Source organism: Coregonus lavaretus (assembly GCF_964263955.1).
Source record: "Coregonus lavaretus genome assembly, chromosome: 12".
In the NCBI taxonomy this organism is placed as follows: Eukaryota; Metazoa; Chordata; class Actinopteri; order Salmoniformes; family Salmonidae; genus Coregonus; species Coregonus lavaretus.
In genome coordinates, this window is record NC_139999.1 from 43,497,478 (window position 1) to 43,525,241 (window position 27,764).

Sequence of the window (27,764 nt, forward strand, 5' to 3'; positions counted from 1 at the left end):
GTCATTTCCGTATGAGGGAAGACAAGGCAAGTCAGGCAACATAGCAACAAGCGAAGAGGGCGCTGTAACTTACATAAGCTGTCCGCCAGAGGTCACGTTCCCCCAAGTAATTCCCACGCGCCTTCCAGCCCCACACACACTGATGAGAGGGCGCTGCGCAGCCGATCAGCAAAACCTAAAACCTCAGTACCTCGGTGACAAAATAAGCGGGTTTTGGTGGCGAGAGCTGCTGGCTGTATTATTCAACAATTAAGGACGCGGGTGCCTTTTCGACTTGGTTAATGAGAGATATTTCGACAATATCAGACGCCGGATACCGCAGCCGAGGAATTGTTTGATACATTTAGGAAATTTTGAATCATTATTTGAGCTGCCTGAAAGCAGAATAATTCGGATATTATGGTACCAGCCCTGTGGCGGCCATAGAGCTAGAGCAGGTAAGGGATTTTCCACCTGGAATTAACAATCAATGTCCACAGACACGTTAGCCTACATATCAGATGAAATATGTGTGTTTTGTTGCTTGGTGTGTTTCGTGAGCAGTGAAGTTGGCAGCTCGTGTCTACTTGCAGTAAGATATCGACTGCGTTATATTGCTGCCTGAGCAGTGACGCTGTTCAGTGGCCGACGAGGCACAGTAGGCTACAGCCTACGACTATTTCATACAATTCTAGTTATCTGAGAGAAATTATAATAAATACCCTAGGCCTAGATTGTGGGCAACAGAAAAACATAATTATTCAGATTGTAGGCCAACCTTCATGTGGTTACAATGTTATAAACCTCAGCCATGCTATGGCTACAATAGTCAGTGTGACAAGTTAGATGGGCGCTACAGTGTAATAAACCACGCAGGGGTTGCACCAGAAATCTATCTGCTGTGGCATTGTTTTGAAGTCTATCTGCTGTGGCATTGTTTTGAAGTCAAAGCTGTCAAGTTGGTATGTGGTTGTATGCATCTGGCCATGTCATCAAATAGCCACCAAACAGTGATACCAAGCAACTGCAGGTATTCTAGGTTGCTGAGCTAATGGTGGATATGTATAGGAGGGCTGTTGGAGTTTTGACTGAGCAGGGGTGTATTCATTCCGCCAAACAGTTGCAAACATTTTGCAACTAAAGCGGGAGTTTCTATTAGACAAATTCAGTTAGGTCCCTCCCTGCTTCGTTCTGTTTGCTTCCGTTCAAGAAACGTTTTGCATCACAGTAGGCAGAATGAATACACGGCATGGCACATTTGTGACAAGCTAGTGCACGTTTTACTGTAGGCATATAATAAGCAATTGTAAAAACGTGGCTTAATTATAAACAATTTGCAGACAATTTTCCAAGTTGACATCAAGTTGTCATAAGCATTCTGTAAATTACAGAGAAGGAAAGAGAAAGAAAGGTTGTCAATTTATCCTCACACTTCCCCACACACCTTTAGAATGTTCTCTCTGTACTAATGAAAACATGCACTGATAGTCTGGCCTGCTATGGTTGTCTCAGATCTATAGCCTTATGTGCTGCCTGATCCCGTGAGGCTAAGCTATAGGACTATACACTGCAGATGTATTTGTAATAAACTTTCTGGAGGCTGCTGTTATCCTTTATATCGATGTGACCTTTGGAATATGGGATCCAGATGCCCCAACCCAGAACACTCTCTCACTCTCTCTTTCACCACTTCTCTCTCTTTATCTTCTCTCTTTCTCCTCTTCCCTCTATCTCTTCTTGCTATCTCTCGCTCTTTCTCTCTCTCTCTCTCTCTCTCTCTCTCTCTCTCTCTCTCTCTCTCTCTCTCTCTCTCTCTCTCTCTCTCTCTCCCCCCCCCCCCCCCCCAAACTGCAGCTGCTGTAACTCCCAGCTCTGTAACAACTGACATAGGATCAGTTCTCCCAACACCAGTCCAAAGTTAATCAGATGTTTTCATACATCAATGCCTGTTTTTATCAAGCGTCTCCTCCCACTCCATAAATAATCCCTCTCCTATCCTCTGTTGGCTTTCTGTAGTGCAGGCTTATACACTGAGTGTATGAAAAACATTAGGAACACCTGCTCTTTCCATGACATAGACTGACCAGGTGAATCCAGGTGAAAGCTATGATCCCTTATTGATGTCACTTCTTAAATCCACTTCAATCAGTGTAGATGAATGGGATTTATTTGATTTGATTAGGATGTCTTTTAGTCCTCATTTGGACAAATCTTCCAAGAGTCCTTAAACATTAAAATACAATTCATAATACAATCACATTTTCACATATAACACACTGTTACAAACAACAGACATAATACACTGACATATTGACCAGATAAATACTCTGACAGTCTGAAAATATCATCTACCATAGTCCTGCACAAACTTCAAATGTAGTATATTTAAGTGGTTCTAAAGTATTGTTTGAATGTATATATTGAAGGAGAGGAAACAGGTTAAAGAAGGATTTTTAAGCCTTGAGACAATTGAGACATGTATTGTGGATGTGTGCCATTCAGAGGGTGAATGGGCAAGACAAAATATTTAAGTGCCTTTGAACGGGGTATGGTAGTAGGTGCCAGAGGCACCAGTTTGAGTGTGTCAAGAACTGCAACCCTGTTTTTTTTTATTAACGCTCAACAGTTTCCTGTGTGTATCAAGAACGGTCCACCACCCAAAGGACATCCAGCCAACTTGACACAACTGTGGGAAGCATTAGTCAACATGGGCCAGCATCCCTGTGGAATGCTTTCGACACCTTGTAGAGTCCATGCCCGAACAAATTGAGGCTGTTCTGAGGGCAAAATGGGGTGCAACTCAATATTTGGAAGGTGTTCCTAATGTTTTGTACACTCAGTGTATAAGGTCCTATATTAGGTCCTACAGGGCAGCACTGTAGTGGTCTAGTAGTCTACCCTACACAGCCTGACGAACTGGTCTGACAGCTAATCCTAATGGATGTTTTTTATTTTAACTTTATTTTAACTAGGCAAGTCAGTTAAGAACAAATTCTTATTTGCAGTGACGGCCTACCCAGGCCAAACCCAGACGACGCTGGGCCAAATTGTGCGCCTCCCTATGGGACTCCCAATCACGGCCGGATTGTGATACAGTCTGGAATCGAACCAGGGTCTGTAGTGATGCCTCTAGCACTGAGATGCAGTGTCAACAACATTACAGCAAAGTTTTGCTAATGTTAGATCCTAACCTTTGTTTAGTGGAAGGGGCTATAGCCCAAGGTGATCTTCCATCAGTGATAATGATGTCAGTCAACCACACTGTACACCACATAGGCTTTATACCAGAGGATTGACCAGTGGAGTAACCTGCTGTATGTAATTACCCTGTAACAAACTACTAATTGTCTTAGCATTGAGGCTCTCATATTGTTGATTTATATTGAAAACAGGTAGGCTATAAGTAATAGTAGTTAACCTGCCTCGACTAATGCTGATGTAATGTGAAGTGTTGCCATGGTTTCTGTCAGCAGCTAACTCCTCCTACTGTAGACTTGAATACAGTATAGAGAGAAGTGCTGACTAATTCTCTGCCTGAATGAGTTTGTATTGACATTGACTGTATCCAATCCACTGTATGGATACATGCGGACGCACACACACATATCTGTGGGTATGCATGTGTATGGAATAGAGTGAGAGAGCTGCCATGAGATTCATTCTGGTGGGAGAGGAGGAGGAGGAGGGAGGTAGAGGAAGGATGTGAGGGATGAGGGAGGGAGGTGTGGTGCTGGTAAATGTGTGACAGATCATTGCAGCGTCACAACTCTGGACCAGCCCTGCATGGCATCAGCTGGCAGCAGCAGAAAGGGGTGCAACTATGGTGGCATACAGCAGCCTAGTTTGTGTGTTATGGTGTCAGTGTGTGGGTTGGTGGGGGGAGGAGTGTGGGCCATGTGGCGATGACAGCAGCCCCTTTGTCTCTGGACTGCCAAGCCGTGTGAACGTGTCTGTCTGACCCTCCTCACGTGACACACACGTCCTTTGTTCGTCCAATCTGGGACACCCCCCTCTAATTGAATGGGATTATATCCCTATGGGGACAGACTCCAGGGGGTCGGATCTGGCCTTGGTCCCCCGTCCCCTAACCACCCGCCCTTCATCCCTCTCCAAAAATGTGGACCGCCTCCATTTCCACCTCTTCCGTCCCCTCTCCTCAGCCCCACTCTGGTCTGCTACCCCCCCCTCCCCCTCCCCCCCGGGCTACAGGCCAGGCCCTGCTGTCCGTCCTGCACTGAAGCCTCCTCACCCTGGGAACCAAATGGCTGACACTGGCTGAGATTGAAGGATAGTCAATGCATGGACAGTATAAGCAAGAATGGATTGAAGTGGTCTAGTGGAAAAATCATATAATATCGTCTTCTTAGAGGGAGAGCCATTACAGCTGTCCTTTCTGACCACTCAGCGTGTGTGTGTGAAACATTTTTACACTCCAAAAAGTCCTGGCATTTCACGAAAACAAAGCTGTGTGTGTGTATGACTCCATCTGCTGAGGTCTGGAGCTGAGCCTGTGTTTATAAACACGTCTGGGTCTTGGCTGGCTCATTTATTAAAGGAGACACTCACACCTTAGCTGTCTCGTTCATTACAGTAATGATGATCTACACTGAGTGTACAAAACATGAAGAAAACCCTCCTAATATTGAGTTGCACCCCCCCTTTTGCCCTCAGAACAGCCTCAATTCGTCGGAGTATGGACTCTACAAGGTGTCGAAGGCGTTCCACAGGGATGCTGGCCCATGTGGACTCCAATGCCTCCTACAGTTGTGTTAAGTTTTCTGGAGGTTCTTTGGGTGGTGGACCATTCTTGACACACACAGGAAACTGTTGAGCGTGAAAAACCCAGCAGCGTTGCAGTTCTTGACACACTCAAACCTGTGCGCCTTGGCACCTACTACCATACCCCGTTCAAAGGCACTTAAATATTTTGTCTTTCCCATTCACCCTCTGAATGGCACACATACACAATCCATGTCTCAAATGTCTCAAGGCTTAAAAATCCTATCCTTTCTTTCTCTCTGTGTGTATGCAACATTTGTTGAAACACACTGTATTGTTCAGTATCTGCTTATCAAATGGCCCATAGAGGTTAGTTATTCTGAACTGAGTGAGCATATTCTCTCCCTGGGCCCTGGTCTTGACTGTTTGGCTGGGAAAGGGTTTATGTCAGAATCTTCCTCCCATTCCTCAGGAAAAACAAGCTGCACCACAAGGCTCCAACAAAACAGATAGGAAGCTGCCTCCCTCCCTGATCCCTCTCTTTCTCTCTGGTTTCCCTCTCTTTCTTTAGGATTCAGTCACACACATAACATGCGCACAAGCGCACACACGTATGCACATACACATGCACGCACACACACCCTTTGAGAACTTCCTGAAGGAGGGTGTTCTGGGCAGAAGGTCAAACTCTGAGTCTCTGTGGGAGTGGCAGGCCTGGTCTCCATGGTAACCGGGGTCAGGAGAGGTCGCGTGCCTCCATACTCTGCTGTGAGGCCGTAACAGAGGCAGAGGAAACCAGAATGAAAGCTCTGCCCTTTGTCTCATAGAGTTGCGACCCAACAGACGACACAGACAGACATCTGAGTGTTGCCCACACAGCTCTGGCCTCTGTCACAGAGAGAACGTTTTAAGTTTTAATGTCATGTGCACAAGTACAATGAAATGCCTTTCTTGCATGCTCCAAACCCAACAGTGCTGTAATCAATATCAATGTAGCACAAAAAAATAAAAATAAGGTAGAACAAAAACACACAAGATATTAAAATAAGAAGAACACGAGAAAGTATGAAGCTAGGTTAGAGCTGACCCCATTTAGTTGACTGGTCGATTGTTTGGTTGATAGGCTGTTGGTCGACCAAGATTTTTTTAGTCGAGCAGTCTAAAATATATACAGTGCATTCGGAAAGTATTCAGACCCCTTGACTTTATCCACATTTTGTTAAGTTACAGCCTTATTCTAAAATCAATCCCCCCAAAAATTATCATCGATCTACACACAATACCCCATAATGACAAAGCAAACAGGTTTTTAGATATTTTAGCAAATGTATTAAAAAGAAAGAACAGAAATGTCACATTTACATAAATATTCAGACCCTTTACTCAATACTTTGCTGAAGAACCTTTGGCAGCGAGTCCAGCCTTGATTCTTCTTGGGTATGATGCTACAAGCTTGGCACACCTGTATTTGGGGAGTTGCTCCCACTCTTCTCTGCAGATCCTCTAAAGCTCTGTCAGGTTGGATGGGGAGTGTCGCTGCACAGCTATTTTCAGGTCTCTCCAGAGATGTTCGATCGGGTTCAAGTCCGAGCTCTGGCTGGGCCACTCAAGGACATTCAGAGACTTGTCCCGAAGCCACTCCTGCGTTGTCTTGGCTTTGCGCTTAGGGTCGTTGTCCTGTTGGAAGGTGAACCTTCGCCCCAGTCTGAGGTCCTGAACTTTCTGGAGCAGGTTTTCATCAAGGATCTCTCTGTACTTTGCTCCGTTCATCTTTCCCTCGATCCTGACTAGTCTCCCAGTCCCTGCCGCTTATATAGACAGGTGTGTGCCTTTCCAAACCATATCCAATCAATTGAATTTACCACAGGTGGACTCAAATCAAGTTGTAGAAACATCACAAGGATGGTCAATGGAAACAGGATGCACCGGAGCTCAATTTCAAGTCTCATAACAAAGGGTCTGAATACTTATGTAAATAATGTATTTCTGTTTTTAAAAAATTAAAGAATTTGCAAAAATTTCTAAAAACCTGTTTTTGCTTTGTCATTATGGGGTATCGTGTGTAGATTGATGAGAAAAAACAACAACAATTTAATCCATTTTAGAATAAGACTGTAATGTAACAAAATGTGGAACAAGTGAAGGGGTCTGAATAGTTACCGAATGCACTGTATGTGTGTGTGTATACACACTACCGTTCAAAAGTTTGGTGTCACTTAGAAATGTCCTTGTTTTCGAAAGAAAAGCAATTTTTCTGTCCATTAAAATAACATCAAATTGATCAGAAATACAGTGTAGACATTGTTAATGTTGTAAATGGCTATTGTAGCTGGAAATGGCAGATTTTTTTATGGAATATCTACATAGGCGTACGGAGGCCACCATCAGTCCTGTGTTCCAATGGCACATTGTTTGCTAATCCAAGTTGATCATTTTAAAAGGCTAATTGATCATTATAAAACCCTTTTGCAATTATGTTAGCACAGCTGAAAACTGTTGTGCTGATTAAAGAAGCAATAAAACTGGCCTTCTTGAGACTAGTTGAGTATCTGGAGCATCAGCAATTGTGTGTTCGATTACAGGCTCAAAATGGCCAGAAACAAATGACTTTCTTCTGAAACTCGTCAGTCTATTCTTGTTCGGAGAAATGAAGGCTATTCCATGCAAGAAATTGCCAAGAAACTGAAGATCTCGTATAACGCTGTGTACTGGGGGCGGCAGGTAGCTTAGTGGTTAAGAGCGTTGTACCAGTAACCGAAAGGTCGCTGGTTCTAATCCCCAAGCCGACTAGGTGAAAAATCTGTCGATGTGCCCTTGAGCAAGGCACTTAACCCTAATTGCTCCTGTAAGTCGCTCTGGATAAGAGCGTCTGCTAAATGACCAATTTATTTAATTTTTATTTTATTTACTACTGCCTTCACAGAACAGCGCAAACTGGCTCTAACCAGAATAGAAAGAGGGGTGGGAGGCCCCGGTGCACAACTCAGCAAGAGGACAAATACATTAGTGTCTAGTTTGAGAAACAGACGCCTCAACTGGCAGCTTGATTAAATAGTACCCGCAAAACACCAGTCTCAACGTCAACAGTGAAGAGGCGACTCCGGGATGCTGACCTTCTAGGCAGAGTTGCAAAGAAAAAGCCATATCTCAGACTGCCCATCTTAATGTTTTATTTTTATTGGCCAGTCTGAGATATGGCTGTTTCTTTGCAACTCTGCCTAGAAGGTCAACAAACCTCCAGGCCGTGTAAGGCCAGGTCATCTGATGCAGCACTCCATCACTCTGCTTCTTGGTAAAATAGCCCTTACATGGCCTGGAGGTGTGTTGGGTCATTGTCCTGTTGAAAAACAAATGATAGTCCCACTAAGCCCAAACCAGATGGGATGGCGTTTCGCTGCAGAATGCTGTGGTAGCCATGCTGGTTAAGTGTGCCTTGAATTCTAAATACATCACAGACAGTGTAACCAGCAAAGCACCCCCACATCATAACACCTCCTCCTCCATGCTTTACGGTGGGAACTACACTTTCGGAAATCATCCGTTCACCCACACCGCGTCTCACAAAGACACAGCGGTTGGAACCAAAAATCTCAAATTTGGACTCCAGTCCAAAGGACACATTTCCACCGGTCTAATGTCCATTGCTCGTGTTTCTTGGCTCAAGCAGGTCTCTTCTTCTTATTGGTGTCCTTTAGTAGTGGTTTCTTTGCAGCAATTCGACCATGAAGGCCTGATTCACACAGTCTCCTCTGAACAGTTGATGTTGAGATGTGTCTGTTACTTGAACTCTGTGAAGCATTTATTTGGGCTGCAGTTTCTGAGGCTGGTAACTCTAATGAACTTATCCTCTGCAGCAGAGGTAACTCTGGGTCTTCCTTTCCTGTGGCGGCCCTCATGAGAGCCAGTTTCGTCATAGCGCTTGATGGTTTTTGCGACTGCACTTGAAGAAACGTTCATAGTTCTTAAAATGTTCCATATTGACTGACCTTCATGTCTTAAAGTAATGATGGACTGTCGTTTCTCTTTGCTTATTTGAGCTGTTCTTGCCATAATATGGACTTGCTCTTTTACCAAATAGGGCTGTCTTCTGTATACCCCCCTTACCTTGTCACAACACAACTGATTGGCTCAAAAGCATTAAGAAGGAAAGAAATTCCACAAATTAACTTTTAAGAAGGCACACCTGTTAATTGAAATGCATTCCAGGTGACTACCTCATGAAGCTGGTTGAGAGAATGCAAAGAGTGTGCAAAGCTGTCATCAAGGCAAAGAGTGGCTATTTGAAGAATCTCAAATATAAAATATATTTTGATTTGTTTAACACTTCTTTGGTTACTACATGATTCCATATGTGTTATTTCATAGTTTTGATGTCTTCACTATTATTCTACAATGTAAAAAATAGAAAAAATAAAGAAAAACCCTTGAATGAGTAGGTGTGTCCAAACTTTTGACTGGTTGTGTGTGTGTGTGTGTGTATATATATGTTGATGTGTGTGTGTATATATATGTTGATGTGTGTATATATATATGTATGTGTGTATATATATGTATATGTGTATATATGTATATGTGTGTATATACAGTGAGGGGAAAAAAGTATTTGATCCCCTGCTGATTTTGTACGTTTGCCCACTGACAAAGAAATGATCAGTCTATAATTTTAATGGTAGGTTTATTTGAACAGTGAGAGACAGAATAGCAACAAAAAAATCCAGAAAAACGCATGTCAAAAATGTTATAAATTGATTTGCATTTGAATGAGGGAAATAAGTATTTGACCCCCTCTCAATCAGAAAGATTTCTGGCTCCCAGGTGTCTTTTATACAGGTAACGAGCTGAGATTAGGAGCACACTCTTAAAGGGAGTGCTCCTAATCTCAGTTTGTTACCTGTATAAAAGACACCTGTCCACAGAAGCAATCAATCAATCAGATTCCAAACTCTCCACCATGGCCAAGACCAAAGAGCTCTCCAAGGATGTCAGGGACAAGATTGTAGACCTACACAAGGCTGGAATGGGCTACAAGACCATTGCCAAGCAGCTTGGTGAGAAGGTGACAACAGTTGGTGCGATTATTCGCAAATGGAAGAAACACAAAAGAACTGTCAATCTCCTCCGGCCTGGCGCGCCATGCAAGATCTCACCTCGTGGAGTTACAATGATCATGAGAACGGTGAGGAATCAGCCCAGAACTACACGGGAGGATCTTGTCAATGATCTCAAGGCAGCTGGGACCATAGTCAACAAGAAAACAATTTGTAACACACTACGCCGTGAAGGACTGAAATCCTGCAGCGCCCGCAAGGTCCCCCTGCTCAAGAAAGCACATATACAGGGCCGTCTGAAGTTTGCCAATGAACATCTGAATGATTCAGAGGAGAACTGGGTGAAAGTGTTGTGGTCAGATGAGACCAAAATCGAGCTCTTTGGCATCAACTCAACTCGCCGTGTTTGGAGGAGGAGGAATGCTGCTTATGACCCCAGGAACACCATCCACACCGTCAAACATGGAGGTGGAAACATTATGCTTTGGGGGTGTTTTTCTGCTAAGGGGACAGGACAACTTCACCACATCAAAGGGACGATGGACGGGGCCATGTACCATCAAATCGTGGGTGAGAACCTCCTTCCCTCAGCCAGGGCATTGGAAATGGGTCGTGGATGGGTATTCCAGCATGACAATGACCCAAAACACACGGCCAAGGCAACAAAGGAGTGGCTCAAGAAGAAGCACATTAAGGTCCTGGAGTGGCCTAGCCAGTCTCTAGACCTTAATCCCATAGAAAATCTGTGGAGGGAGCTGAAGGTTCGAGTTGCCAAACGTCAGGCTCGAAACCTTAATGACGTGGAGAAGATCTGCAAAGAGGAGTGGGACAAAATCCCTCCTGAGATGTGTGCAAACCTGGTGGCCAACTACAAGAAACGTCTGACCTCTGTGATTGCCAACAAGGGTTTTGCCACCAAGTACTAAGTCATGTTTTGCAGAGGGGTCAAATACTTATTTCCCTCATTAAAATGCAAATCAATTTCAAAAAAATTTGACATGCGTTTTTCTGGATTTTTTTGTTGTTATTCTGTCTCTCACTGTTCAAATAAACCTACCATTAAAATTATAGACTGATCAAGTCTTTGTCAGTGGGCAAACGTACAAAATCAGCAGGGGATCAAATACTTTTTTCCCTCACTGTATATATATATATTATGGCACTGATTCACACTTATCTCAGTGGAGTAATTCATTGCGGAGGCCGCGGGGATTGCACACCAGTAGTACATTTACCGGTAATTCCCATAATTTTATAATCTACAATGTTTGTTTGGTTACGGTAATTTCTGTTAATGCATTAATTATATTATTATTACAGTCTTTTACCGTTCTCATTGTCGGAGTGGACACGTTGTTTGTGGACCGCACAACCTAGGCTTCTCTTGTGAGGAACAAGTTGTGGTTTATTTCATTCCATTTAGGAGTTGTCAGTTTATTAATTGTCGTTTGTTTGTGGCGCTCCTGTCAGTGTTGAATAACCTGATTACTCAGCACCTGATTTATACATGAAGTAGGCCTAGGCTACCTGACCTGCGCGCAAATGTAGGCTTATAAATGTGCCCATTTGGTGATCTGATAGTATTTCTGATTGTCTTAACTCACCACGACTGTGGAACTTCTCAAAGTAATTCTTTCTTCACCTCAAATGGTAAGTGTGTTTTTACATCCATTGAGAATGACAATAGTTCTGCAATGTAGCCTATTTGAAAAATCTTTCCAGGTCTCTCCCTTTCAATAACCATTTAGCATAAAAGGGGAAAAAAATGTCGTGTTCTGATGCTGCGGAAACGTCATAAAATAGGCCTACCTGATTACTTCTTATCCCTTGCGCAAATAGCGTACAGCAATGTCTGGCCAGAGCTCACTGGAGCAGGAAACTGAGGGCCCAGAATATTTTATACAATGTTGCAAGTTCCTTGCAGACAGGCCATGCGTAGCCAATGGGATTTATAGGATATTAATTTTTATCAGGATATGTTCTACCTGCAGGCTGCAATGTTTTTATTTGTTGGCTTTATGTAGTATATTTTTACATAGTTGGCAATGGCAATAGAAGTTACTTTTAGAATTTTTATTAACCACATGATAATGTTTTTGAGATGCGAAGACTTTATTATAAATTAAATGAAACTGTTCCACGAAAATGTGCTAATAAAAATCATAACTGGCATGCAGATCGGTAGAAATGGTAAGATAAATTTGCACTCCAAATAGAAAAGGTTGCCGACCCCAGGTGTAGCCTATTAGGAGCGTAACAACAGGAGCGTAACAGCAGAATCTGTGAAGGCCAGCAGCAGCGGGAGGAAGAGGGTTGGGAACAGTTGATCTCTGGCTCCCTCGAGTCGTGTGTGTCTTAATGATTTTATCACAGTGTGCTTAAAGTAGCAGACAAGCTCAGTAGCCTACATATAGTTGATTTTATTAAAACACATAGCGTGTGTCTATATAGGGAAAAATACAGGTTTTAACATTTAGACCAATCGATTGGTCGAAAGAACAGACGACTCTAGGTCAACCAAGATTTTTGTTTGTTTGGGATAGCCCTAAGCTATATACAGGGTCAGTTCCAATACCATATTTACAATGTGCAGGGATACTGGAGTGATAGAGGTACAGTCGTGGTCAAACGTTTTGAGAGCATGGCGAGTTGCAATGCCAGGGTTGTGGGTTCATTTCCAACGGGGGGCCAGTATGAAAATGTATGCACTCACTAACTGTAAGTTGCTCTGGATAAGAGCGTCTGTGTTATGAGATATTTTTGTCAGATGTTACTATGGTATACTGAAGTATAATTACAAGCATTCCATAAGTGTCAAAGGCTTTTATTGACAATTACATTAAGCTTATGCAAAGAGTCAATATTTGCAATGCTGACCCTTCTTTTTCAAGACCTCTGCAATCCGCCCTGGCATGCTGTCAATTAAATTCTGGGCCACATCCTGACTGATGGCAGACCATTCTTGCATAATCAATGCTTGGAGTTTGTCAGAATTTGTGGGTTTTTGTTTGTCCACCCACAAGTTCTCAATGGGATTAAGTTCTGGGGAGTTTCCTGGCCATGGACCCAAAATGTCGATGTTTTGTTCCCCGAGCCACTTAGTTATCACTTTTGCCTTATGGCAAGGTGCTCCATTATGCTGGAAAAGGCATTGGTCATCACCAAACTGTTCTTGGATGGTTGGGAGAAGTTGCTCTCGGAGGATGTGTTGGTACCATTCTTTATTCATGGCTGTGTTCTTAGGCAAAATTGTGAGTGAGCCCACTCCCTTGGCTGAGAAGCAACCCCACACATGAATGGTCTCAGGATGCTTTACTGTTGGCATGACACAGGACTGATGGTAGCGCTCACCTTGTGTTCTCCGGACAAGGTGTTTTCCGGATGCCCCAAACAATCGGAAAGGGGATTCATCAGAGAAAATGACTTTACCCCAGTCCTCAGCAGTCCAATCCCTGTACCTTTTGCAGAATATCAATCTGTCCCTGATGTTTTTCCTGGAGAGAAGTGGCTTATTTGCTGCCCTTCTTGACACCAGGCCATCTTCCAAAAGTCTTTGCCTCACTGTGCATGCATATAAACTCACACCTGCCTGCTGCCATTCCTGAGCAAGCTCTGCACTGGTGGTGCCCCGATCCCGCAGCTGAATCAACTTTAGGAGACGGTCCTGGCGCTTGCTGGACTTTATGGGCGCCCTGACGTCTTCTTCACAACAATTGAACCTCTCTCCTTGAAGTTCTTGATGATCTGATAAATGGTTGATTTAGGTGCAATCTTACTAGCAGCAATATCCTTGCCTGTGAAGCCCTTTTTGTGCAAAGCAATGATGACGGCACGTGTTTCCTTGCAGGTAACCATGGTTAACAGAGGAAGAACAATGATTTCAAGCACCACCCTCCTTTTAAAGCTTCCAGTCTGTTATTCTAACTCAATCAGCATGACAGAGTGATCTCCAGCCTTGTCCTCGTCAACACTCTCACCTGTGTTAATGAGAGAATCACTGACATGATGGCAGCTGGTCCTTTTGTGGCAGGGCTGAAATGCAGTGGAAATGTTTTTTGGGGATTAAGTTCATTTTCATGGCAAAGAGGGACTTTGCAATGAATTACAATTCAACTGATCACTCTTCATGACATTCTGGAGTATATGCAAATTGCCATAATCAAAACTGAGGAAGCAGACTTTGTGAAAATTAGTATTTGTGTAATTCTCAAGACCTTTGACCACGACTGTAGATATGTTCAGTGCAATCGGAAAGTATTCAGACCCCTTGACTCTTTCCACATTTTGTTACTTTACAGCCTTATTCAAAAATTAATTAAATTATGTTTTCCCCATCAGTCTACACACAATACCCCATAATGACAAAGCGAAAACAGGTTTTTAGAAATTTTAGCAAATAAATTAAAAACAGACATACCTTATTTACATAAGTATTCAGACCCTTTGCTATGAGACTCGAAATTGAGCTCAAGTGCATCCTGTTTCCATTGATCATCCTTGAGATGTTTCTACAACTTGATTGGAGTCCACTTGTGGTAAATTCAATTGATTTGACATGATTTGGAAAGGAACACACCTGTTTATATAAGGTCCCACAGTTGACATTGCAAAAACCAAGCCATGAGGTCGAAGGAATTGTCCGTAGAGCGCCAAGACAGGATTGTGTCGAGGTACATATCTGGGGAAGGGTACCAAACAATTTCTGCAACATTGAAGGACCCCAAGAACAAAGTGGCCTCCATCATTCTTAAATGAAAGAAGTTTCAGGGGAGAAGGACCTTGGTCAGGGAGGTGACCAAGAACCCAATGGTCACTCTGACAGAGCTCCAGAGTTCCTCTGTGGAGATGGAAGAACCTTCCAGAAGGACAACCATCTCTGCAGCACTCCCCCAATCAGGCCTTTATAGTAGAGGGGCCAGACGGAAGCCACTCCTCAGTAAAAGGCACATGACAGCCCGCTTGGAGTTTGCCGAAAGGCACCTAAAGAACTCAGACCATGAGAAACAAGATTCTCTGTTGTGATGAAACTAAGATTGAACTCTTTGGCCAGAATGGCAAGCGTCACGTCTGGATGAAACCTGGTGCACTGTCTAGGGGTAAGGTGACTAGGCATCAGGATATATGATAAACAGAGTAGCAGCAGCGTAAATGATGATTGTATATGAGTGTGTGCGTGTGTAGAATCAGTATAAATGTGTGTGCATGTTATTGTATGTTGGAGTGTCAGTGAGTGTGTAGAGAGTGCAAAAATAAAATCTAAGGATCAACTCAGTCTGTGTAGCCATTCTGTTATCTATTTAGCAGTGTTGTGGCTTGGGGATAGAAGCTGTTCAGTAGCCTGTTGGTGTCAGACTTGTTGCACCGGTACGCTTGCAGTGCGGAAGCAGAGAGAACAGCCTATGGCTTTGGTGGCTGGAGTCTTTAACAAGAATAGAGAGGTATGCAGGGAAGAGAGTAATCACATGTACCTTCACAAAAGTGTTTGAATATGTGTGAGAGAGGGGGAGATAGGTGTTTAGGGTTAGAGCAGTGATCACCAAACTTTTCTGACACGAGATCACGTTCTGAGTCAAAATGCAGGGCAAGATCTACTGCTCAGATTGTTTTACAAATATGACTTAAAACACTTAAGCCTATGCAACATTAACCTATTAAACAGGTATTTGTAGCAATGAGGTTTGTGCAGTAGGCTATAGGCCTAATACATTATCACTGCATATTGGTTATGCTTGAATTGCCCTGCCAATGTTGTTCTCAAACAATTTTAAAATAATTTTTCAAAACTTGAGGTATTGGATAACACTGGTAATAGATCATCATTTGTTGTATTATTTGCGAGGCACAGCTAAGTGAGCATAACTTTCTTTATTTTACTTGACTGATGGTGCCTGCATCTACGAGAGCATCAGAGGGTCCACCTCACCGTCTGACAGTCCCTCAGCTCTCCCCCCTATGCTAAAACTGACCAAAAAGGGAACAGCTTCTTCGAGCTGATGGCGAAACTCGAGTCACACCGCATCATTTCTGCCTCATGCACAAATTCATGTTGTTGCTCCTATGACAAGAGAAAGTGAAATATTGCTTGATATTAAAAAACACACAGCTGCTAATAATAACACCAGCCTATCGATACACTTTGCTACTCATTCATTAAAGCAGCAGTGCTGGTTGCAGCACAAGTGTAGAAGCGCATTTCATGACTTATAAAAGGGTTGAATAAAAAGTGTTCACAGTGCTGAATAAAAACATGAACTCACTCATAAAAACAGCAGCTCTTTGCTGTATTCGTTGACACTCTCTCTAGTCATGGTTTTAAACGTTTTGAAATCACAGTACCAACGAGAAAACTGCAGACACGGTGATCTGAGCAATCCAATTGACTAGCGGTAGGCCTATAGGTGCACTTTTTTTTGCTCACCGTGCACGTCGAGTAGGCAGAGTTTGTACCTTCAGACACATAAAATGGGATCACTTCGCCTACCCAGCGCGCAAGAAAAAAGTATGAATGAAAGGCTTTATCGTTGGGTTTTTTATAGAAATGTTTCGCAATCGACCGTTTGGTGACCACTGGGTTAGAGAATGCTGACCCAGCTTCTCTCCCTCACACAGTTTTAGCGAGTCTGCATAGAGCACTTCTGCTGTTTTTTTGTGTGCTGTGGGACATGTGCATGTTGTGCACTTGCATGCATGCTATGTGTGAGGCCATACTATGGGTTAAACATGTCCATGGGAGGTCAGGAATCTGGGCTGTGATTCTGCTGAGCTGCAGTCGCCTGTCTGAACCATCCACGCCTGTTCTACTAAACATTAGTACCTATTCACAGTTTAACCATGTGTCAATTGTTACATAAGGCTTGTCCTGTATAAGACCTTTTGTTCTATAAATAGTGGTTTATAAGCAGTTCATGCAGTCCACCAAATAACAAAAAGTGAAGAAAAGGGGGGAATCAGCTAGTGATGGGGGGAAACAGCTAGTGATGGGGGAAACAGCTAGTGATGGGGGAAACAGCTAGTGATGGTGGAAACAGCGATACAGTTACATATCTAGGGCCCAATAAAATCTGTTTTATTTTTTCCTTAATTCCGTTTTCACCATTTAGTTTCTCCAGGTTTCAGATATTTCCCAGTTTTTCAGGTTTTCGCTCTCAAAATCACACTTTTTTACTATAGAAAAATAACTAAATTGGATGTTTTAAGTCCACAACAATGCTTAAACCACATCAGGAGACCACTTTTGATGTCTGGGAAAAATCTATGAAAGAAACATTTTTGGGTATAGATACCCTTTAATTCAATCAATCAATCAAATGTATTTATAAAGCCCTTTTTACATCAGCAGATGTCACAAAGTGCTATACAGAAACTCAGCCTAAAACCCCAAACAGCAAGCAATGCAGATGTAGAAGCATGGTGGCTAGTAAAAACTCCCTAGAAAGGCAGAAACCTAGGAAGAAACCTAGAGTGGAACCAGGCTCTAAGGGGTAGCCAGTCCCCTTCTGGCTGTGCCGGGATAATAACAGTACATGGCCATTAAGGCCAGATTTTTCTCCAGGATGTTCAAACGTTCATAGATGACCAGCAGGGTCAAATAATAATCACAGTGGTTGTAGAGGTTGCAACAGGTCAGTACATCAGGATTAAATGTCATTTGGCTTTTAATTTCCGGGAATTTAGAGGTTGAAATAGCAGGTGCGGTAGAGAGAGAGAGTTGAAAAACAGCAGGTCTGGGACAAGGTAGCACGTCCGGTGAACAGGTTAGTATTCCATAGCCGCAGGCAGAAGAGTTGAAAGTGGAGCAGCAGCACGACCAGGTGGACTGGGGACAGCAAGGAGTCATCAGGCCAGTTAGTCCTGAGGCATGGTCCTAGGGCTCAGGTCCTCCGGAAGGGGAGGGAGAGACGGAGAGAGAGAGAATTAGAGGGAGCATCCTTAAATTCACACAGGACACCGGATAAGACAGGAGAATAACACCAGATATAACAGACTGACCCTAGCCCCCCGGCACATAGACTATTGCAGCATAGATACTGGAGGCTGAGACAGGGGGGGTCAGGAGACGCTGTGGCCCCGTCCGACGATACCCCCGGACAGGGCCAACCAGGCAGGATATAACCCCACCCACGTTGCCAAAGCACAGCCCCCACACCACCAGAGGGATATCAACAGACCACCAACCTACTACCCTGAGACAAGGCTGAGTATAGCCCACAAAGATCTCCTCCACTGCACGAGCACATAAGTGCACACCATCAAGACTTGCAAACAAATAGTCCCACCATTTTAGGGGACCAAAAGTATTAGGACAAATTCACTTGTGTATTAAAGTAGTAAAAATTGTAGTATTTGGTCCCATATTCATAGCATACAATGACTACATCAAACTTGTGACTCTACAAATGTGTTGGATGCATTTGCTGTTTGTTTTGGTTGTGTTTCAGATTGTGTCATTTTGGATTGAGAAAGTTACAGACGCACAAATATCATAACCCAAAGACATGTAACCTCTCACCATTACAATAACAGGGGAGGTTAGCATTTCTTTGGGGGGGGGTAACTTCCTCACTCATCATTATTCACGATTAATTCAGGATTATCCGTAATCATGGTAGCATCCACATTAATGTAGAAGTGTGTTTAGAAACATTATATTCTTATTGACAATAAAGTGATTTAAACAAATCACCACTGGATTGATGCAAGTAATCATATCATTCTGTCAGGATGGCATACTCTACTTTGTAGTTAACATTTAATAAAGAAAGGTTTTTGGGAAAGCCTTTCCATCTAGCAGAAAACGGTTGTCATTAGCATCATCGCTAACGGCTACACAAAGTGTCGATGCCTCTTCAGAAAGTTTAAGGAAAATACGAATAACTTGTGCATTTTGTTCATGTCTTATCATAATTAATACCTTTTCTAATAAGTTCAATACAATTAGTTGATTTCCTACTAGGTTCAATACATTTTTGAATATTTATGAATTGCGTTTTAATGTCTGGATTCCGTGATTCCATCCTCGTTCTCCACATCGAGGATTTGATTGGGCCCTGTATATCGCAATATCATTTAGGACAATATTATATAGAAACTTTGACTCCAAGTATCGATTTGTAATAAAAAATAAATGTTTTACCAAAACTCCAATATTTTTCATCCTATAGCTTGTTCACAAACTTATTTTTAAATAGTGAGCCAACATGTTTTCAGCACTTTTATTTCCATGACTGATCAAAACAGGGGTGAAAGTAAGGCGGTCTGGTACGGCGGTAAAACGTGAGCCTATCACAGTTAATACAACATGCCCAAAAAACTATAGGCTATTACACCCATTATTTAACATTGCTGCATGTCAGCCACATGAAAATGTTGCAATTGACTGGAAACCGGGTGGTATACGCTCCAAATTGCATTGTGGTTTGAGGAGAACACTTACATTTTGTCAAGGCGGAGATGAGTGGCCGAGACGCTCGCGGAGATGAGTGGCCGAGACCAAGGCACGCGTGGACAACAGTGGATGCATCAATTCAGGCTACAAGTGTAGGCCTAATGACAATCGCAGAATGTCATTACAATACACGTAGGTGTTTTGTAACTGAAGTCTCTTTCCATTCATCAAATTGCGGGTGCACAGTGCACTGTTGGGGTTTGGATGCTGAAATTATTTTGTTAGTGGACCAGTGGAAGGGGAGGACCATCCTCAGTGAATTTCATAAAAATAAAAATGGTCAAACATTGAAAAAGTTATCCTTTTTAGATAAAACTATCCTTAATATATTCACGTCACCAAATAATTGATTAAAACACGCTGTTTTGCAATGAAGGTCTACAGTAGCATCAACAGCACTCTGTAGGGTAGCACCATGGTGCAGCCGGAGGACAACTAGCTTCTGTCCTCCTCTGGGTACATTGACTTCAATACAAAACCTAGGAGGCTCTTGGTTCTCACCCCCTTCCATAGACTTACACAGTAATTATGACAACTTCCGGAGGACGTCCTCCAACCTATCAGAGCTCTTGCAGCATGAACTGACATGTTGTTCACCCAATCAAAGGATCAGAGAATGAATCTAGTACTGAAGCATAAACTACAGCTAGCTACCACTGCAGTGCATAAAATGTGGTGAGTAGTTGACTCAAAGAGCGAGAAAGACAATAGTTGAACAGTTTTCAACAAATTAATTTCTTCATAAATGAAGAAGCAATTTCTTTTCAGTTTCACTTACTTAGCTAGCAAATGCAGCTAGCTAGTTTAGTTACTCAAACACCCGGCTCAAACAGAGGGATGCTATGTTAGCTAGCTGGCTATGACTATCCAACACAACACTGGAACTCTTCCAAGTCTACTCTCCCGAGTGGCGCAGTGGCTAGCTGTGCCACTAGCTGTGCCACTAGAGATCCTGGTTCGAATCCAGGCTCTGTCGTAGCCGGCCGCGACCGGGAGACCCATGGGGCGGCGCACAATTGGTCCAGGGTAGGGGAGGGAATGGCCGGCAGGGATGTAGCTCAGTTGGTAGAGCATGGCGTTTGCAACGCCAGGGTTGTGGGTTCGATTCCCACGGGGGGTCAGTATAAAAAAATTATGTATGCACTAACTGTAAGTCGCTCTGGATAAGAGCGTCTGCTAAATGACTAAAATGTAAGTCAAGGTAAGCTTTTGGTTTGATTAATTTATTGCCACCAGGGCCCGCCTGTCTAACTGCTTACTGACTATACACTGTAACGTTACTGCATGATTGTAGCGGGTTTACTAACGCATTAGTTCTATTAGCTATGTTGACTAGGACGTTACTTTAGCTAAAATGGGGACAACGATGTAGGCTGTGTGTAGCGGTTATGACATGATTTGGCTGATGTGTTTTTCATTGAAGTCCACAAACGAAGGGAAAAGGTGAGAGGAGGAGAGTGCATAGAGGCTAGAATGAATACAAAGTGGCTGCTATGGAAATGAACTTGGTTTATGCGTGATTAGGGGTGTATTCATTCTGCCGATTCTGATGAAAAAATTGTTTCTTAAACGGAAGCAAACGAAACAGGGATAAACATACCTGAATTTGTCCAATAGAAACTCTCGTTTGCAACTGTTGGACTAATGATTACGCCCTAGATAAGCTAAATGCAGGCAAGAGTGTGCAAGGCGGTATTGAATGTGCCACTGTCTGTCCATGTGGGACAGTCTATCATCTCACATTCTCTCGACCTGTGTGCACCTACGTTTGTAAACTTTCATTCATAGGCTAGGTTGTAGCAACCTCATGATGGGTATAGGGAAAATGTGAGTGTCATGTAGTAGCCTAAACCTATCGATGTTACATTGAACTGGGTGAATGGAATATGAATGACAGTCATCCAATATGCTGTAATAGAAATAAGGTCATGCTCATTAAAAAATAATTAATCCTCTCTCATCATAAACGGCACTGACCGCCACTGGAGTGGACGAATGTGCGTGGGTAGCCTACAGGAGCACCTTTTGTTAAGTGATTATTTGACAATCAGATGAAAACATCATGACTGGTTGTGTTTATGCCACATTAAAGGGTATAGGAGGCGTGTCCATAAGGCGAGAGGGGAAGCTACACTAAAGTCAATTGAATTAAAATGCCAAAGTTATATAGCCTAATTAGATTACTCCTGTCTATACAGAAATAAATAAAATCATTCAAAATAGGCTACTACACCAGAAAGCATGATTTGGCCACAAAGGATCATAAGCTTCTTAAAATAAATACGTTTTGGATTGTTTTAAATCGCGTAGCCTACAGTCCGAAGGGCCCGCAGTTTGGGCAGCGCACGCTGCAAATACCAAATAAATGATTGTTGAGTTGCGACTGTCAGTTAAAAGCAGAGAGACCCAGCCAGGCATATCGCAATATTTCAAAATACAATCACAGAAAAACAGTTTGGAGAGCAAATGGCTATTGCTGTAAAGAGATGACAATGAAAAGCTTCCAATCTGTCTTTTAGTTATCAAAATTCTTAACTTTATTGAGCGAACAGAACAGTAGCCTATCATATTGGGCACTAGCGGAGAACATCGGCCATATCCCGGTGAGTGTGCATATTCACTGTCTTTGTCATTGGGTCAGTGCCACTTTTGTTTGTGTTTGGACAATAATTTCCTCCTCGCTTTTCGTAGGCCAATTATATGGATCAGACAACATCGTTTATATCAGGGGTGTCAAACGTACGGCCCGCAAACGGGTTTAATCCGGCCCGCGAGATGATTTAAAATATATATAATTAAAAAAAAAATTTTTTTGTAAAGTATAAAAATGCGCTGCATTTTTTCAATAAAATAAACTGCTGGATGGCGCAATAGCAATTGTGTTAAGCAAGCAAACTGTTTATACCGGGGCAGAGCAAGTAGGTCAAGCACGTGCAGCCAATGAGCTACTTTGTTTTGCCCGCGATATTTATTACGGCTTCTACTTTTAACATTATGTGCTTTGGCACCCTCATTGCCCCAATATGTCTCTGTCAAAAAAGAGAAAAGTGGACGCAGAGTGCAGAGTGTTCCAAGAAAAATGGTCATCCTATTTAATCACGGAATTGAATGGGAAAGCTGTATGTTTGGTGTGTTCAGAGCATGTTGCAGTGCTGAAAGAATATAACCTTCGTCGCCACTATGTGAGTCTTCATGCCGACAAATATGACAACTTTCAAGGACAGCGGAGATGAGAGAAGGTGAATGAACTGTTGGCGGGTCTGAAGAAACAGCAGTCTGTGTTTACTCACAGCCGAGACATCAGTGATGCTGCAGTGAAAGCTAGCTACCTCATTGCTAATGAAATCGCAGTGGCTTCAAAACCATTTAGTGAGGGTGAATTTGTAAAAACATGCATGATGAAGGCAGCGGAGATTGTGTGCCCTGAAAAGCGGCAGGCTTTTGCAAATATCAGCCTGACAAGAAACACAGTTGCAGACAGGATTTCCGATCTTTCGGTGGATTTGGACAGCCAGTTGAAGCAAAAAGTAAAGTCATTTATTGCGTTTTCGGTTGCAATTGATGAAAGCACGGACATTACAGATGTTGCACAACTGGCCATTTTTTCATCCGCGGAGTTGATGACACATTGACCGTCATACAAAGACAGCAGCTGATATTTTTACCGCACTCGTCGGCGCGCTGGACAGGGTTGGAGTGGACTGGTCCCGCGCTGTCAGCCTGGCTACAGATGGTGCGCCCTCAATGATCGGGAAAAAAGCAGGCGTTGTGACAAAGTTCAGAGAGAAAGTGCAATCTGCAAATGGAGGACGTGATTTTTTGACTTTTCACTGTATTTTGCACCAGGAGGCTTTGTGTTGCAAGTCTTTAAAGATGGATAACGTCATGAAGGGGGTCATCCAAACTGTTAATTTCATCCGATCCAGAAGCCTGAATCACCGTCAGTTTGACAGCCTTCTCAGAGAGAAAGACCACATCTATGGCCTGCCATACCACACTGAGGTAAGATGGTTAAGCCGAGGTGCTGTGCTGAGGCGTTTCTTTGATTTACGAGAAGAAATTGAACAGTTCATGGAAGAAAAGGGCAAACCAGTGTTAGAATTTCATTCCGCAGAATGGATGCCGGACCTTGCATTTATGGTGGATGTTACAGAGCACCTGAATAACTTGAACAAACAGCTGCAAGGGCGCAACAAAGTTGTCACGCAGTATTATGACAGCATACGTTCTTTCAAGTTGAAGCTGTCATTGTGGGAGACGCAACTTGCCGGTGGTGATGCAGCTCACTTCCCCTGTCTGAAAAATGTGTGCGCGACCCAACATGTGGCAGACATGAAGCGGTTCAAAGATAAAATAACGGGACTGTTACGGGAGTTTGAGCAACGCTTTCAGATTTATGTTTATATGTTTTTATGTTGATGTGCTATTGTTTTTAATTGATTTTATTTTATTTGTATATTTAACCTATTCTTGACTCTGTTGTTCTTGCACTTGTTTGGGGAACAGGATTTCATTATTTTTATCTACATTTCTGCCTGAGAAATGACACCCTGATATAGTTCTGTGATCTGTGATATACTTCTGTGAATCACTGAGGCATTGTGTGTTTGTGTGTTCTTTGTCATCAGAACTTTCAAATAACTTGAGGTGTTTTATGATTAATAGTGATGTTGTGCTTTTGGACACTGTCCTCAGGCTCCAGCTTTATGTTTATATGTTTTTATATTGATGTGCTATTGTTTTTAATTGATTTTATTTTATTTGTATATTTAACCTATTCTTGACTCTGTGGTTCTTGCACTTGTTTGGGGAACAGGATTTCATTATTTTTATCTACATTTCTGCCTGAGAAATGACACCCTGATATAGTTCTGTGATCTGTGAAACAGTTATGTTAATCACTGAGGCATTGTGTGTTTGTGTGTTCTTTTTCGTTAGAATTTTCAAATAAACTTGACGTGTTTTATGATTAATAGTGATGTTGTGCTTGTACTATTTTGGACACACTGTCCTCAGGCTCCAGCTTTATGTTGTATGTTGATCGTATTAAAACAAAGAAAACAATCTGAAGTTGTTGTTTTTAAGTTATATATACCATGATTTTTCCGGTCCGGCCCACTTGGGAATAGATTTTCCTCCATGTGGCCCCTGAGCTAAAATGAGTTTGACACCCCTGGTTTATATTGATCTGTTTTTCAGTGTCAGCAGAGTAGTCTACCCTGTAATTTTAGTAGTAAAAAAAAAAATGCGCGCACGCACTTGAGTGTCCCGTACCGGTATGAAATTAAATCTACTTTCACCCCTGGATGAAAACAAATGTTCTCTTGTCTGTCTGCAGCAGACATACACTAAGTGTACAAAACATTGAGTTGCACCCCCTTTTGTCCTCAGAACAGGCTCAATTCGTCGTGGACTCTACACGGTGTCGAAAGCGTTCCACAGGGATGCTAACCCATGTTGACTTCAATGCTTCCCACAGTTGTCAAGTTGGCTGGATGTCCTTTGGTTGGTGGACCATTCTTGATACACACGGGAAACTGTTGAGCATGAAAAACCCAGCAGCGCCTACTAGCATACCCAGTTCAAAGGCACTTAAAACTTTTGTCTTGCCCATTCATCCTCTGAATGGCACACATACACAATCCATTTCTCAATTGTCTCAAGGCTTAAATCCTTCTTTAACCTGTCTCCTCCCCTTCATCTACACTGACTTGAAGTGGATTTAACAAGTGACATCAATAAGGGATCATAGCTTTCACCTGGATTCACCTGGTCAGTCTGCCATGGAAAGAGCAGGTGTTCATAATGTTTTGTACACTTAGTGTATAGTGAGCAATATGTTTGGAACATCAAATTACAATAAAATCACAGTATGGCATCGCAATACATATCGTATCGTGAGGTCACTGGCAATTCCCAGCCCTAGAATCAGCTGTGTTTTTGTAGAATACACCTGAAACTGAGAGCACTTGGCATCTGTGGTCTGAATGGTAGAACAGAAACACATCCCTCTGTCTCACTTTGACTTTACTTACTATTTTTTTACTCTTTCTAATTGTCTCTCTGTCTCTCTCTCTCTCTCTCTCTCTCTCTCTCTCTCTCTCTCTCTCTCTCTCTCTCTCTCTCTCTCTCTCTCTCCACAGAGCGTATTCTGAGCCCCATGTCTCTTCTCTGGAAGCCCTAGCACCAGTGTCCCTCTCCTCCTCTCCTGTTGGTGGTGGCTTCCCTTGTTGGAGCATGTCGGCAGCGCAGACTCAGAAGGACAGTGAGGGTCCCTGGGGACTGGACTCCCTGGGCCTGAGCCAGAGAGAGTTGGTAATTGCTGAAGCTCTACAGATGGAGTATGATGCCCTGTCCAGACTCAAACAGGACAAGGGGGGGGACAGCCAGGGGACCAGCAGCCAGGGGATTGGGAAGTTACCTACGCTACCCCCTAGGGAGGGCCAGAGCCAGATCGATCGCCCCCTCCCACCCTGCCCCAGCCCTATTCCTCCAGGAGGGAGTTTGCTAAGAGGGCTGTCTGGTTCAGACCCATCCCTCAACCACCTCCAGCCTGGGGGGTCCCACTCCCCACGGCCCTCCCCAGCCAGGGCCACTCCTCCTCTGGGAAGTGACAGCAAGGATCCCCTCTATATCCTGGAGAGTTCAGGGAAGGGGGACTACCTGAACTCCAGCTATGGGCACTCAGGGTCTAGCTATGGTTCTCCTCTGACTCTGCCTAAAGGCTTCCCCCCTCCTCCGGATGACCCACCTCCTGCTGTACCCCCAAGGACCCCTCTCCCCCCCTCCACTGAGCCCTTCCTGCCCCTCCGACCCACTATGGCGCCCCGGGATGTCAACCTGTTCACCCCCGAGGTAGACCAGCCCAAACTGTCGTCAGGGGAGACGCTCAACTACGAGAGCCTCAACGACGCCCTATCCAAGCTCAATGGGGATTGGCTGGCGCCAAGGGGTAGGCGGGCCAACGGGGACCAATCAGGGAAGCCGGTGGCTCGGAGTAAGACCCTCCCCCCTCAGGTGCCCCCCCGCACCTACGTACCTATCCAGAAGAGCAACAAGAACCAGCGCAGAGTGTCGGCCGACCCGGTAACTACTCACCCTATGACAGATTCATTACGTGACTTTGCATGACATAGCATTAATTCACATCTAGCGTTGTTACCTCACACCCTCATTCCATGTTTCCATAGTCAAACCTAGACACAAATAAACAATCCTTGTAATGTCTAGGCTTGTCTCCAGCTTACTCCAGTCAAGTCAGTCTATTCCAACGCAGTCCAGCTGTGTTTCGTTTCGTTGAGTTCCTTGACTGAATGCTCTGTTACATTCAGTTCTGTGCTGATCCTTCTTGTGTCTTTGTGTGTGATTGGCAGGTGTCTCTGGGCCCCAGGCTCAATGGTTTTGGCTATGAGCTCTTCCAGGTGTCAGAGGAGAGAGATGAGGAGGTGGCCGCCTTCTGTCACATGCTCGACGTGTAAGTGTACGGCCCAATCCCAAATCGACCCCTAAGCCAAACACCCTATGCACTTGTGGAGATCTGAGAGGTTTAGGGGTTGATTTGTGATTGGGCCCAAATGTTACCCTCTCACCCTCAGTCAGGCTGTTTAGAACCATTCCTGTGCTGTGGTTTTGTTGTGGTTGTATTGTGGTCAGGCTGACCATAAGCAGTTATAACCATAACTGTGTGTTGTGGTCAATTCACGGTCAGCTATGTATTACCTTTTAATAACCATCGCTGTGTGGTGGTTGTGTTGTTTTCAGGTTGCGGTCGGCGTATCCAAGCAGCGACCGCTCTAAGAACTCTGGGTTTGTGTGGTCGCCTTCAGTGGGGCCTGAAGAGCTGCAACAGGGGTTAGGGGTCAGCGTCAAAGTTACTGTCATCAGCGACCACGTCAGAGAACCACTCACCTTCACCTGTGATGGTAAGACATGCACGCTCGCACACTCTCTCACTCACACACACACTCACACACCCCGCAGGTTCATTTGGGGCAGCAGGTAGCTTAGTGGTTAAGAGCGTTGTGCCAGTAACCGAAAGGTCGCTGGTTCTAATCCCCAAGCCGACTAGGTGAAAAATCTGTCGATGTGCCCTTGAGCAAGGCACTTAACCCTAATTGCTCCTGTAAGTCGCTCTGGATAAGAGCGTCTGCTAAATGACTAAAATGTAATTAGCACAGAGATCACTCACCCTTATTTTCAAACACACATCCTCAGCGAATGTCATGTCTGCTTCACTCAGTCCTATCCAGGCCACTGTGGTTTTCCAATGGGAATGTTTTGTACAGTATCAGGAATAAGGGAAAGCATGTGGTTGGAGTTTCCTTAATGAATTACACTGACCGGATCCCAGCCAACCAACTGTCTCATCTGGCCTCTCAATAAAACATGACTGACTCTCATTCATCTGTCTAAGAGAAAGGGGAAAAAGAGGGGGAGTTGAAGAGAGGGAGATTTAAGGGAAGGGGGAGGAGAGAACGCTTTGGAAACATCACTGTTCATGCCATGAACCTCTCTTTCTGCCCATCTTTCTCGCTCTCTGTTTCTCTCTCTACCTCACCCTCTCTCCCTTAGTG

General features: G+C 43.6%; 1 protein-coding gene across 1 annotated transcript in view; it reads left to right on the forward strand.

Moving 5' to 3' along the window:
* The first annotated feature begins 207 nt into the window (after positions 1-207).
* The window catches only part of LOC311138842 (phosphatidylinositol 4-phosphate 3-kinase C2 domain-containing subunit beta-like), a 43,311-nt gene continuing 15,754 nt past the window's right edge, over positions 208-27,764 (forward strand). Inside the window, exons 1-4 of the mRNA XM_084173646.1 lie at positions 208-437; positions 25,335-26,277; positions 26,565-26,665; positions 26,953-27,113. Coding sequence (XP_084029772.1) covers positions 25,429-26,277; positions 26,565-26,665; positions 26,953-27,113 — 1,111 coding nt within the window. The 5' untranslated portion in view covers positions 208-437; positions 25,335-25,428. The remainder of the gene's footprint in view (positions 438-25,334; positions 26,278-26,564; positions 26,666-26,952; positions 27,114-27,764) is intronic.